At 52.5% G+C, this 14,517-nt stretch overlaps 1 protein-coding gene across 1 annotated transcript; it reads right to left on the bottom strand.

Moving 5' to 3' along the window:
• Window positions 1-10,097: 10,097 nt before the first annotated feature.
• Window positions 10,098-14,139, bottom strand: CDKN1B (cyclin dependent kinase inhibitor 1B). Its single transcript, XM_077783278.2, has 3 exons — window positions 13,241-14,139; window positions 12,571-12,701; window positions 10,098-11,325 (listed from the first exon to the last, which is right to left on the bottom strand). The coding sequence occupies exons 1-2, from the start codon at window positions 13,713-13,715 to the stop codon at window positions 12,580-12,582; spliced, it is 597 nt and encodes a 198-aa protein (XP_077639404.1). The 5' UTR covers window positions 13,716-14,139; the 3' UTR covers window positions 10,098-11,325; window positions 12,571-12,579.
• Window positions 14,140-14,517: the final 378 nt, after the last annotated feature.

The following is a 14,517-nucleotide window of genomic DNA, read 5'->3' as shown; positions in this document are numbered from 1 at the left end:
GCAGTGTAGGACCACGCTGACCTCGTGCGGGCCCTCCAACAGCTGCTGGCATTATTCTTCTCATCTACTGAGGGCTTCTCCATGTGAGCCAAAGAAAGGGAACTCCAGCATCTCTTGAGTCAAGATAAAGGTATCACTCCTTCATGCACAGAATGAAACCACCACTTGGTTAATTCTGCCAAAGGAAGAGACAGCAGAGGGAATGTGGTCACGATGAGCCTTCTCAAAATTCCCACAGAGACCACAGAAGATGCAGCTTCAATGCTTTTAGCTACACAGGACCCCAAACCCTAAGAATGCATTTAAGGCACTGCAAGATGCGGGTAAAACTTATCAAGAGGCACAAAAATAGAGCCTTGTATCCACAGCAACACAAGCACACAAGAACTCCAGCACGTCCCTTTTTCAAGGCCACAGTAAAGCTCTCCCCAGAACTAAGGATGGATGCCTGAAGGGAAAAAAGCATTTCAGAGACACTTTCCTACCCCCTTTGAAGGGGAAGGCCTCCACACCTCCTGCCTTGTGCCACCTTTCCATTTTCCCAGGTGGCCATCCATCCTGCTGGGAGTGCAGCACCACAGCAATGAATCCGTGTTTTCCACTGCAAGGAGGAACATGACTCACAGTCCTCACCAAGACTCAGTGACTTGTGGTATCCAAAGCAAACACAGCCAGTGAGACTTTTCAACAGTCAACAATCTCCTGCTAGCTGTTCACCCCATGAAATGCCACAGCGTAAGATTTTTCCTTCACTTTGTCCTTTGCCATTGCCTTTCTTCATTCTTTCTCAAAAAGGACAGTTATGAGCAGAGCCTGAGCCTCACTCTCCCACTCAGGCTAAGCCTAGAAGAGTCTGTGGAGGTCTGAACAACATCCTCCTCAGCTTCCATCACATGTCCCAGTGCCTGTTGGATGATGCTGCTAGGAATATCCAGAAAGAAACTAAGCCTTCACCTTCTTCAGGAAACTGCTTTGATTTTAGTGATTTCAATGATTTTAGTAGCCCCATCTCCCCTGTAGGGCTGGGGAGGGGAACAGCTGTGCACAAGTCCCACGGTGAGTAATACAGGAGCTCCTTGCTGTGCCAAAGAGGAGACTTAGGGCCTCAGCTCCAGCATCTGGAAGCCACAACCCCACAGGCACCAGCTTCATCACAGTCTCTATTGTCTCTTGTCCTGAGTGACTTGGGAGTTTGGGAGATGGAGGAGGAGGAGAGCAGGCAGTAACAGTCCGCTGAGCTGCAACAGGGGATGGGCAGGGATGGCAGACAGGTGAGTTCAGCATCCTCAGGCATCAACAGGAACGGGGCACTGACCCACATCCCTCACTGACATGAGAGGACTTCAGGCCTTTCCCTTATCCCCGCCAGTTCACCCATATGGCCAGCAGGCCACCACACACAGATTGTGGACAGCTGGTATCAGCAAAGAACAATCTGCAATGAGTTTTTAACCTTTGCTGACATGATCTTCAAGAGTAGCAACTCGCTTTGCAGTACCTGCAAAAGAAGGTAGGGAGTGGGTCTGAAATTGCTTCATTCTGGCCATCAAACAGCAATCACATGTTAATGACTTCCAGTTTATTCCCTGCAGTACCTGGTTCAGATTTGTTGAAACCAAGAATACTTGCTAATATGTTTTCAGATTAAATGGACCTTTCCTTTTCTTAATGATTGCACCTAAAAATAACAGGAGTTGCACAGTCATGTCAAGAGATTAAATTACCCTAAAGTCTGGAGAGGGATTACAGCTGTCTGGAAACAGCTCTGTGTTTCTTTCTGTGTTTCTCCTAGAAATCCTGAGAGATAGACTTATGACTCTCTGTCCAGAGAATGTGAATGTCACATCACAGGTTGTCCTGAGAGGCTGCAAAAGCCCCATCCTTGGAAACATTCAAGGCTATGGGCTCTGAGCAACGTGACCTAGTTGAAAACATCCCTACTCATTGCAGGGGGTGTTGAACTAGATGATCTTTAAAGGTCCTCTCCAACCAAAACCATTCTGTGATCCCTTCTGAAAGGCAGGGGTTTGAAATTCAGATTTTTTATAGATAGGAGATGTTCAAGCCACTGAACACCTGGAACATAAAGACAGAAGACACAGGCTTGATGCAACTCTTCTACTCCAAGCCACTACAATCAGAAGGCAGGTTTCCATGGGAGGCAACAGTGATTCCTTCAATCCCACCAGTGAACCACCAGCCAGCAAAGCCCCCTGTAAAACCCTTGCTAACCACTGGGTATGAATGAGGGCAATGCAAACTGCTTCAATGCTCTTCAGGGGAAGAACCAGAGACTTTCTTTTTTTTGTGCTGAACATGACAGCTAAATAAAATACCATCAGGATAACTGTTTTCAGACAAGAAATACACTTTAAGGTGAGGGGACAGGTAAGACATGATGTGCTGGCATCAAGAGCAATTTTGGGCACTACAAATGCAGATTAGATGGAGCAGTAAATGGTCAGGAGGGACTAATGCAGTAAGATGCAGAAATTAGAGGTATGCTTTTATTAGATTCTAAATGAGTATAGCAGAGGACTGAGGACTTTACCTGCTACAAGTGAGGTTAGATGGTCTTGGAGACTTTCACATCCTATGACCTGACCTGAACTGATCACGTCTGTCAAGATTTTCTTTTCAAAAGATCTGGACAGAGAGAGGAAGGATAAAAGGAAAGGGAAACAAAAAAAACAAAAAACAAACAAACAAACAAACAAACAAAAAAAAACACAAAACAAAAGCAAAAACAAAAAACAACAACAACAAAAAAACCCAGGCTCAGTACTTAGCATCTGGGGCAGAAAAATGTTCTAGCTCCTTCTCAACAGAATTCTACCACTCAATATACAGCAAATATTTCACTTTCTTTCTTTTTTCTTTTCCTTTTTATTTTTTTGATGAAGCAGCTCACAGGGACAGAAGGACCCAGGCAAGCCAAGAATACAGTACCCAGAACACTCCAGAGAAAAGAGAAACTTGCTAATAAGAGGTAATTAATGTCTGCAAATTAGTGGGTGTTCTCACCACTCAGTGACTGGAAAAGGGATACAGGTGAGAGAGGTGAAAGGAAAAGGTGTAATAGGTGTCTGCAGAACAACTTTTTCTTTTGAAACCAAGCAAGTGCTTTTGCTACAGAGATCTGCCAGGAAAGGCACAGTGAGAGTACCTACTCTACCAGCCTGCAGTTCCAGAAACCACTGCTGCATATTCCTCTCTCTTTGCATCCAGTGTACCAGGCCACTTTCCCACAAAAAAATTAATAACTATGACTCAGCAGACCTCTGTGGAACAGCTCTGTGATTGAGATCCCCAGGCAAACTACGCAGAAACTTCAGGCCATCAACACCAACCTCTACTTACCTAGATAAGCAGCTCTCAGGTCATTTGTGGAGCAAATTTTTATGGCCAGAGACATGAGGAGAAAGCTGGAAGGCAGAGACCTGGCCTGCAGCACCCGAGATTGCCCAGCACCTTCCAGCAAGCATCATAAGATGGGCAGCAGTTGTCCCACACAAGGCTCTAATTTTTGCTTTAGTGCAAGAAACAAGCAAGATACACCAGCTCTCTGGTTGTGATTTCACGGTGGTGCAAGCCAACTTGCTCCCTCCCACCCACTGTGCCGGCCAAGCTTTTGGTGTCAGCTGCATGAGGAGCAAGACCAGAAATGGATCCAGCAACAAAGAAAGGAAGGTGGGAAATCTCTGCAAGATCCATCCTCTACTACAGTTCCTGAACTAACTTCACTGGCAGTGCCAGGGGCAGGAATGTGTGGGCTGGGTAAAGAAGGAAGAAAGGGGATGCCTAAGCCAGCATTTCAGCACTACTCATGATCACTGGATCCCAGAATGGGTCAGTTTGGAAGGGACCTCAGTGGTGTCAGCTGGTCCCATCTCCCTGCTCCAGCAGGGCCATCCCAGAGCACACAGCACAGGATTGTGTCCAGAGCGGTCTGGAATATCTCCAGTGAGGGAGACTCCACACCCTCTCTGGACAATCTGTTCAGTGCTCAGGCACTGCCCTGGGAAGAAGTTCTGCTTCATGTCCAGGTGGAACTTCCTGGGATCAGTTTCTGCCTGTTCCTCTGGTGCAATGGCTGGACCCCCAGAGTAGAGCCTGGGCCCTGCTCTGAGCCCTCCCTGCAGACAGGGACACCCCAGGCTGAGGGTCCCTCTCAGCTGGGGCTCCTCTGAAAACAGGCCCAGCTCCCTCAGCCTTTCCTCATAAGAGATATGCTGTAGTTCCTTTGTCAAACTACTGCCTCTGTTGCTTTTAGCCAGACCGGCAGCCCAGGACTTACAGGCCTTATACAACTGGCTCACCCAGTTCCACCTGTTTGCAAACACCAAGCCCTGTTTTACATTACTTGTGCTTAGATAACAATAGCTTTGCTAGAAAAACACACTATATATTAACTCTTCCCCAACCCAAGAAGAGAAGCACCCAACTGATCATCAACCCCAGGTATGGCCCAGGTAGGAGTCAACACCTATCCAGCTGACAGCAGAAGCAAGATGCTAAAAAGACCTGACCCACGAGAGATGGTTTCTGAAGCCATCCTCATTGCAGTGCTACAGAACCAGCTTGAAGGAAGAACATAAAGAGAATAAAAGGCAACTGAAATAAATTAAAACACCCTGCTGACTTGTCCTCCAGCACCAGTAATACTCTAACTCTTTGCTCTGCATCAGTGCCCAAGATTCATCTCCTCCTAAAGGAAATAAGCTACTTGGTTTACTACACCAAGGGCTGTCACAAATTCACGTGCTAGCAATTGCAGCTGAGGGACTCCCCACATGCTGAATCTTTTAATGAGAAAACATGAAATGTTACTTCTTAGCTGCCCTTGGCAGATGGCTGTGACACAGGAGATTACCCAAATAGGTGAAGAGAAGGTGAGAGAGCTCGGCTGTGGTCAGTAGAGTGGCTCTGTGAGCTGAGCCAGTAGAGGTCTCTCTTCCACTAATAAAAATAAATAAATATCTGTATTCATCTGTGTATGCATGTGTCTTCACTTGGGATCCCTGGTCTCGACCTAGAATAAAACATATACATCCAGCAGCCAACAGCTCAGATGTGAATAACCATTTGTTCCAGAAAAAAAAGTTCAAAAAACCAAAGTTGGTGTGGTGTACCAGGTTACCAAACTCATGGTATCAACTTCAGGCTTCACACCTGGCAGGAAAAAATTACAGTATGGTCAGTCCCAGACCTCCAGCTTCTCTCCCCAAAGCAAGTGAGGACCAGAGCTGCAACGGGACTTGCTGGGATATAGACATCTCTTCCAGCCTGCCCAGGTAGCAGGGGATAGGAGCCCTTTTCCACACTTGTAGGTGCTTGGTTTCACTCTGGGTAGAGGCAGTCATGACAGAAAGGCTTTATCAGGCAACAGTGGGATTTTTGGCCTCCATGTGAAGGACTGCTGGGTCTTTGTGGTAGAAGAGTCTGGAAGACACAAAATGGGGCATCTGCTCACGACTGGAATCTTTGTTTGAAGACTCAGATGTGAGGCCAAGGATAAAACTGGAATGAAACTAATGTTCCTGCCTGCTGTCTCCTCCTAACAGCTGCAGGCGCAGTAGGACGGCCAGGTATAAAAGCTTGAGCTGGCACAGCTTTTCTTTGGGGATGGGGAACGCTGAGCTACAAGGTGTGCTGCTCCTGCACCCAGAGCAGGCTGGCAGGTGCCAAAGCTGCCGGGAGGAGCAGGGCAGCCCCTGCCAGCACAGCACAGAAAAACACAGCACAGCAACATAGCACAGATAAACACAGAACAGAACAGCACAGAAACACAGCACAGCACAGAAAAACACAGATAAACATAGCACAGATAAACACAGCACAGAAACACAGCACAGAAAATATAAGCACAGCACAGAAAAACCCACAGCACAGAAAAACATAGAACAGCACAGAGCAACCTGCCACAAGCACCCATCCAGGTTAGCCCAGTCCAGCTGGGTCACGGACTGGTGTCCGCCACTGCAGTGACGTCCCGCAGTGTGTCAGCTGCAGCAGCAACCCTCCCCTTTTCCAAAACCCAGAGCCAGGGAACTGCCCCCCCAGCCCGAGATCTGAGAGCAGATCCCCACAGGATCCCCACAACCCCTCAACAGCAAACAAACTGCCCATGGCTTGTGGAGACCCTGTGGATCAGCAGGTTAATTAAAACAGGAACACATCCAGGCACAATTGGGAAATGAGGGGAATTCCAGAGGGGTTACAAAGCAGTGGTAGTTTTCTTTTCTCCAGGGAGAAGCAGAGAGTCTGACACTCCTTTGTTTTTAGGCAGTTGCACTTGGTATATTATCATTACATATTAACATGTTATTTTTATATTATCATTATTAATTTTGTGTTATAGGAAAATATAAATTTGCTTTTTAAGTGAAGTGAATCGAGAATTATTTTTATTATAAAGCAAAAAAAAAAATTGATAAAAAACCACATTCCCCTCTATTTTTTTGGCCTAGTTTTCAGTCTTGCAATGACTGATGTGGGCAAGACATAAAACAGGCAGGGAGAGGAAAGGCACACAAGCTGCCTGGATAGAGGAGGTGGCTGAGCCTGGATGAAGCACAGCAAACCACAACTGCTGATACAACCCACCCGGTAGGAAAAAAAAGCCTTTTTTCAGCTTCATAAGTAAAAGAAACATCAGAGGTGGGGAAAAAATCAGTATTAAAAAAGTACAGAAAGTCTCCAAAGTTTTTCAAGTAAAACAAAAGCAGAAGACATCTGGGAAAGAGCAAAACAATTAATACAATATATTATTCTACTGCAGATCACGCATTTTGTTAAAGCCACTATACTATGGCCTTTTTATTGTGGTATTTTAGAAATAATAATAAATGATAGAAAATTACTTAAAAAAAAAAATGACACAATGCTGTAGGATGTTGAAACAAAAACGTTGACGTTTCCTGAAATGCAGTATTTTCTTTTGAAAATGAAATTAGGTTTTGTTTTTTTCCAGCTGAAGCTACTGAGAAGTACAGATGGGCACGGATGTCAGAAAACATCGCTTTCCAGCTGATTTCCCCATCTGAGGAAGAGGAGGCTGGCTCCGCAGCTGAAAAGCAGCGCGCGTTAGTACTGACTTTAAGGACACTTTGTTAGTACTTTTTCTTCCCGCCAAATGTCTCCAGTGAAAAGTGGTCAGATCCACGTCCAAAATACTGCTAAGGAAGGGGTCGGATGTCTTCTCTGGAACGGGAGCACGCGGCTGTGCGGAAGGGAACGCCAGCCCTTCCTGCAGCAGGCCCTGCATGGAAGCCCCGGGAGGGAAAGCCGCGCTCCAAACGCGAGCAGAGCGGGAACGCTGCGGGACGCGAGCCCAGGCGCGGGGGCTGGCGGGGCGCCCTTGGAGCGGCGGCTCCTGCTGCGGGGAGCCCCGGCCGCGGAGAGCCCCGGCTGCGGGGAGCCCCGGCTGCGGGAACCCCGGCTGCGGGAGCCCCGGTTGCGGGGAGCCCCGGCTGCGGGAGCCCCGGCTGCGGGGAGCCCCGGCCGCGGGGAGCCCCGGCCGCGGGGAGCCCCGGCCGCGGGGAGCCCCGGCTGCGGGAGCCCCGGCTGCGGGAGCCCCGGCTGCGGGGAGTCCCGGCTGCGGGAGCTCCGGTTGCGGGAGCCCCGGCTGCGGGAGCCCCGGTTGCGGGAGCCCCGGCTGCGGGGAGCCCCGGTTGCGGGAGCCCCGGTTGCGGGAGCCCCGGCCGCGGGGAGCCCCGGCTGCGGGGAACCCCGCAGCCGCAGCTCGGCGGGCTCGCGCTGCCGGTGGCGCACAGGTACGTGCGGGCACACACGAGGGGGGTGCGCCCGTCGTCGCGTACGTGTGGCAGCGGAGGGAAGGAGGGAGGGAGGGGAAAGGCGAGAGGGGAGGCGGGGGCTGCGTGCGCACCCCGCGGGGCGGGCCCGCGGTTGCATCAGACGGGGCGGGCCGCGCTCCGCCCTGCCTCTCCCCCGCCGCAGCCCTGGCCCGGCCCCGCCCGGCCCTCGGAGCGCTGCCAGGCGCACCAAAGAAGCGAGGCGAGGTTGTCTCCAGCCGCCCGAAGAGGAAACGTTGCGGCGGAGAGGAAAAAGGGAGAGGGGGAAATAAAATTTAAAACTTTGTCCCCGGCGCGCGGGCCCGGCCCTGTCTCCCGTTTCCCGCGGGGCTGCGGCCGGGCAAGCGCCACAAGCAGCCCCCGAAGGAGGGGGCACGGGGCGGGTCCCAGCTATGGCCGCCCTGCCCCCCCGCTTCGGGCGGGGCGACGGGGGATGTTCCCCCCTCTGTCTTCGGCCCCGTGCATCCCCCGGGGGTCACCGGGGCAGGAGGAGGCGGGGGTGGGCGCGGCGCTCCCCCGGCGCGGTTGCGATAGCGGCGGGCGGGGCGGCCCTCGGCTGCCGCGCAGGCAGAGCAGCGGCATCGACTGGCCGCGGCAACAAGGACAGCAGCGGCGAAAAAGAAAAAAATGTTCAAAATAATGGCGGGGGTGCGGTCAGAGGGTACATCCCAACCCTACGTGACGGAGAAGCGGAGTGGATCCCGCCCGCCGCCTCCCTCCCCAGCTCCGGGGCTGCAGCCGCGCCCTGCCCCCGTTCCCCGCTCGGGGGGGTTTGGCTTGCGCCGGCTGCGGGGATAGGCCGGCTCCGGGAGGCGCCGCTATTTATTTTCCACCAAGATCACTGTTCGTGCTGGGGCAAAAAAAAAAAAAAAAAAAAAAAAAAAAAAATTAAAACATCCCGTTTTGGTTTGTTGGGTTTTTTTGGTTGGTTGGTTGTTTTTTTTCCTAAATCTTCGCGATTGTTTTCCACGTTTAGCAGGCCGGATTGCGCAGGCCCGCCGGGGCGGCTGCAGTCCCTGTGCGTGGGGAAGGAGGGTGGGCACGGAGCGCGCCCGGGGCAGACGGCAGCGTGTCCAGCGATTCCTCGCAGCCGCCGGAGCGGGCAAGGGCAGCGCCGGCGCCGGCCGTACCCGCTCCGGCCCCTCTGCCTGGCCCTGCCCGAGTCGGGCACGACGCTGAAGTGGGGCTGGCGGCCGGGGTCTCGCCCCCTCTCGCCGTCCCTCCCCGCGCCGGCCGGGCACAGCCCGGCGGTCTCCCGGAGGTTTCGGAGCGAAGGCGAGCCCGGGCGCGGCCGGCATAAACAACAGGATCGCGTTGCACCGGGGAGGAGGGTGGGCCCTGGCGAGCTCGCAGGGAGCTGTGCTTCCCTCCGCCCCCGTTTTGTGTTCTTTTACGTGTTTATTTATTCCTCCCGAGCCCTGGGGCTGAGAACGCTGCTCCTCCGCATCCCCAGGCACCGCGGGCATGCCCTCCTGCACCCCATGGTGCCAGCCCTCCACGTGTCCGGCGGCGCCCGGCCCCGCGTATCCCTGGCGGTGCCGGGGGCCGGCGGAGAGGCCGGTGCCTCCGCCAGCATCCGCCGGGCCCGGGGCGTGTGAGGCGCCATCTTTGAGAGCCACGAGCGGCCACCCGGGGAAGATGCCCCGGGCCTCCGGTCACCAGCGCGGGGCCAGCAGCGAGGGACGGAGGGACAAGCTCGGGAAAGCCCCGGGATACGCTGGCTCTCCGATGGCGGCCCGGGAGGCGCTCTTTTGGGCTCGAGTTTGAAGCCTTAGGAGTCAAGAGGACTAAGCGCAAGAAATACATCGAAATACCTCTTCTCTCAAAAAAAAAAAAAAAAAAAAAAAAAAAAAATCCACCCCAAACTCCAAAACCATAAAAACATTTTGGCACAGGAAATTCCATTTTTATACACCAAGAGGGCACATCATTCCCAATTACCATAGAGGAGACTCAGAAGCATTTATGTTGGTAAAGCCCTCTTTTGAATCCAGCTGTTAACCCAGCACTAAACGCTGTCCCTAAGTGCCACATCCACGTCTTTGAAATCCCTCCCGGGATGGTCACTCCACCACTGTCCGGGCTAGGTCGTTCCAATGCCTGAGCACCCTTCCATGAAGAAATGGAAACACTGTACTAAGGGTGCTGCATCCTTTACTTTCACCTCCACCAGAGACCCGTGAAGAGATGGATACTCAAAGGAAAACTGTTGTTATTTCTTGCAGTCGTTTCCTCCTGTGCCAGGCTGAGGGACTTTGAAACACACAATAATGAAGACCATACTTCTTATATATGGCAGTTTTCTTTATTGATTGCTTGATGTGAAACAATATCAATCTGGATTTTTTTCCCCCACACATTACAAAAAAAATTAAATTGGCTCAGTCTGCAATCTTTTAAGCACAGCCATATTAATTATGAGGAAAAAAAAAAAAAAGAAAAGAGAAAAAAAAAAACCTTCTAAAAAGTCTACCAAATAGAGCATTTACAAATGCACAAAAACATGCCACTTTGGCTTTATGGGGAAAAAATATTGTCTTCTAGATTAAAAAAAAATCTTTTAACATAAATAAGTTAGTATAATTTCTCAGTGTCTTTACAGAGTTATGTACACAGGTACACTTCAAACTTTTTTTTTATTTTTACATACAAGTACACAGGCAACGTAGAAATACTGTTTAAAGATGTAGTATCCCTTTTTCTCTCACACTCAGGAAGTGGGTCAGATCAGAAAACAACAATATTCCAGATTCAGAGCAAAAGCCTTCCAGATTAGGTAAAAAAAATAATCAGGAAATGTATTCAGGTGGGATGATTTTACACAACTTTTTACAGGTTACCAGTTTTGGTATATGGATTTGGAGAGTGGGAGAGCGAGGAACTTCTGCTACTACATAACGGAATCATCACAGCTCCCTCCTCTTCAGTTCAATGCTGGAGGAAGAAATTTCACAATAACCTGCTCTGAGCAGTTAACACGATGATACATAAAAAAAAAAAAACTAAACAATTTTTTTAAAAAGAGAGGAAAAACACTATGGACCCACTTAAAGGGACAATACATCTTCAAGTAATAAAAAACCTACACTGCTTCTCTTCATAGATTTCTTGGCTTGCTAGATTGTGAAAGCAAGTTCCAATCGGTCACCCTCTTCCAGTCCCTCCCCCCTCCCAACAAGTTTTATGTGCTACATAAGGTAAAAACTATATACACAGGTAGTACAATGAAGCAAATAAGGAAACACCTAATTGCACAATGCTACATCCAATGCTTTTAGAGGCAGGTCTTTTAAGAGTGCCTAAAATTTAGTGTTATTGTTTGCTTTTTGTTGCTGTTGTTTTGTTGCTGGTTGTTTTTGTTTTGTTTTGTTTTTTTTCAGTGCTTGTACAGGACCTCCATGTCCCGAAGATCGGCGATATGTATTTTTTTCCTTTCCCACTACAACTCTTCATCTTTCTCTCTTCATCGCCACCCGCCGCACCCGACGAACGAGGACGCATATCCTCTGTTCTGCAACGGGAATAATGAAGGAAAAAAAAAAAAAAAAAAGAATAAAAAGACCGGGGAAAGCGATTAGAAAACATCGACAAGAAACGCGATCCGCGGTGCAACCGGTTCAAACCGACACCGCATCCCCAGGGCGGCGGGCCCGGCCCGGGCGGGGCCCCTGCCGCCCCCCCGCGCCGGCCGTGCTCTCGCACCGCTGCCAGCGGCCCCGAGCCTCCATCCCTCGGCGGGGAACGCGGAGGGACCCCTCCCGAGCCCCCACCCCTAAAAGCGGGCGGGAGTGGCGGCATTCGCACGGCCGCGCTCGGCCACGGCTCACCCCAGCGGGACTAATTTGTTGCAACTTCTGCTTTACAGCTTAGTATCTCTCTGCACAATCACAAATCGTTTTATTGTAAACCTCATTCCTAACCTCGGCTCCCAAACCGCCAGCGCAACTTTTACCAACTCTCCCCGCACCAGCCCTCGCCTCAAAACAAAAAGGGGGTAGGGGAAAGAAAAAAAAAAAAACAAACAAAAAAAAAAACAACTGCACAACCCAGCCTCCCATTAACCCACTCCCTTCTCTCCCTTCTCCCTGCCAGCCTCTAAAACCAAACCAAAACAACACAAGAAAAACGGGCGGGGGGGGGGGGGGGGAAGGAGAGGGGGGGCGGGAACCCCATACCAAACACAACAACCTTGCATTGCTCGGATTTTGAGAAAGTGCCCGGATTCCCCTTAAACCAAACTTCTTGACTTATTTCTCCCGCAGTGCGAGGTGGCCGCGACATGCGACGGTAAGGCTGACACTGGAGGTGAAAACGCCCCAGGAGCAGGGAACAGGGGAAGTCCCCCGAAATCCGCTGGCATCTGACAGCATGCACCAGCCGCGCTTCCAACTCCACCCCTGCATCCGCACGGTCCTTGGGAAAGGGCCCTCCTTGGCCCCGGTGCCCATCCCGCAGGAAGGCAGGGGCAGTACCACCGCAGCCCCTGCCCCAGCCCCCTGACGCTGCCGAACCCAGGCTGGGCTTAGCTCCTTGTTTTGTTCTTTTCAAGCCCTGCACCTCCCACTCCCCACCCTCCAACACACACCCACTGCCGAGTGCTCGGGGTAAGCCACCCTTCCTCGAAGAAAACACCCCTCGGCGAGCCCACAGGGGCTCGAAGCCCCCTCCCCACCCCTTTAGAGATTCGGGATAGACACTCGGTCACTCCTTCTTTCCCTTACTTGCATCCTAATGCCAAATCCTAAAGGGAACTGACCTAAACGCTTTACGTTTGATGTCTTCCCGGGCTTGATTTCTTGGGTGTTTGCTCCACTGAATTGGCACTGGGAGAGTCTTCTGAAACCTCTTCTTCTGTTGTATTGGCTCTTTTATTTTGAGGAGAGGAATCTAGGAGGTGAAAATTAAAAACGAGGGGGTCGGGGGGGGGGGGGGGGGAAGAAAGATATTAAAATATTTTCCTTCCAGATGTTTGCTTGGCATCCAGGGGGGATAGATGGAGCCGAGGGGGAATATTCCCAGATCCCCATGTCAGGTATCAGCTGCGTGAGACGAACAGGGGGTGGGGAGATGGGCTTCTCCCTAGGTAGGAGACCCAAGTTCCCTCTTTTCGGCTAAAATCCATATTCGTCTTTTGCTGAACGCTGTGAACCTCCTCCCACCTGGGCAGGAGCCCGGGTCCCCGCAGTGGAACAGCGAGGGGTTGGGGAATCTGACCCGCGTCTAAGGGCTCGTCCTTGCAAATCATCTACCGGCTCCCACTCTAGGCGGGACCCCCGGGACTGCCAACACTACCCGGGCTTTTTTAGGGGGAAAGGGGCGGGGGTGGTGGGCACACCGAGCCGGTGCCACGCGTGGCAGGGGCGGAAGGGCTGGAGCGCCGGCGCTGACACGAGTGGGACGCGGGGCAGAGCCGTGGGGTACGTTACCATCGGCTGCGGGTCTTTTCCTCTGGGCAGTGCACTGCTCTGCTAAGTCCGTCTGATTTTCTGAAACATCAGTCTTTTGAGCTACACAGTGAGTGTCCTCTGAGATTCCCTGAGAACCGACAAAAACCACGGTTTGGCAATTCCCGTTTACATCCAAGCTCTGGCGGCCGGCGGACTTGCAGACGGCTTTCCGTAGCCGGGGGGGTCTGAAGTAGAAGTCGGGCGAGCTCCCCTTCTCCACGGCTTGCCACTCGTACCTGCCTTCCAGCGGCCTGTGATTCTGGAAATCGAAATTCCACTTCCTCTGGTACATCTCCTCCATCTCCTGCAGGTGTTTCTTAAATTCCCTGTTGAGCTCTTCGTGGTTCACCGGCCCGAAGAGGTTCCGGCACGCTGACGGCTTCGGGTACTCCGACTGCCTGGCCTCCATGCGCTCCAGGGTAGGGCTCCCATTAGAAATGCGGACGTTTGACATCTCCCCGCACGCTGTAGCTCCAGGCGGCGGTTGTTGTTCTCGCTGCTCTCTCTCCGCGGCCTCCGCCGCCCTTTATTTCCCGGCGCCCGGCGACGCCGTTCCGCGCCTCCGCTCCGCGCTGCCCCGCGCTGCGGCCCTGCCTCGGCCCCGCTCGCCTTCGGTCCGCGGAGAAGGGGCGAGGAGGCGCCCTTGCATAAGCACCGGCCCGGGGATGAGCCCCGAGAGCCGCCGCTGCCGCCGCCGGGAAGCCCCGGGCGGGTGAGGAGCGGAGCTCAGCGCTGCCCCCCCGGTGCCGGCCCACCGCCGATGGCGATGGCGCTGGTGCCGATGATGCCCCTGCCGATCGCACCGCCGCCGCGTAGTAAAAGCGAGACGGAAAAAAACAAGAGACGAGCCCTTTTCTTGGTTGCCCAATATGGCGATTGAAGGGAGGCTGACGAAGAAGAAAATGATTGACAGGACGAGTCTATTTAAACAGCCCGGCTGAGCCATTGGTTACAGCGGCGGGCACCGCCCCGTCCTCCCGGTCCTGCCCCGCCGCCGCCGCCGGCTCTAAAGGTGGGACGGGGAGAGCTGGGAGCGAAGGGAAAACGAGAGGGGTGGGACGACACTGTCGAACCTGTTCTTATCCCTCTGTAAAGCCCGCAAAACCCGACGGGATTTGTGCCACCCCACAAAAACACGCACCCCATTCCGCTGCTGGCCCGAGTGCCTGAGGAATAGTGACGGCTGGTTTTGAGTCAGAGCAGTGACAGCAGAGGCTCACCGCGCTGGTTTGGCCGGGCTGGGCTCTGGCGACACG

The sequence above is a fragment of the Lonchura striata genome, chromosome 1A, assembly GCF_050655825.1.
Source record: "Lonchura striata isolate lonStrDom1 chromosome 1A, ASM5065582v1, whole genome shotgun sequence".
NCBI lineage: Eukaryota > Metazoa > Chordata > Aves > Passeriformes > Estrildidae > Lonchura > Lonchura striata.
Note: the sequence above shows the minus strand (reverse complement) of the source record. Positions and strands in the feature narration are given on the sequence as shown.

Excerpts from the sequence above, each read along its gene's own strand:
- CDKN1B (XM_077783278.2), bottom strand. The coding sequence starts at position 13,715 with ATGTCAAACGTCCGCATTTCTAATGGGAGCCCTACCCTGGAGCGCATG. Across the intron at positions 12,702-13,240 it reads GAAAAGACCCGCAGCCGATG|ATTCCTCTCCTCAAAATAAA; the intron begins GTAACGTACCCC and ends TTCACCTCCTAG.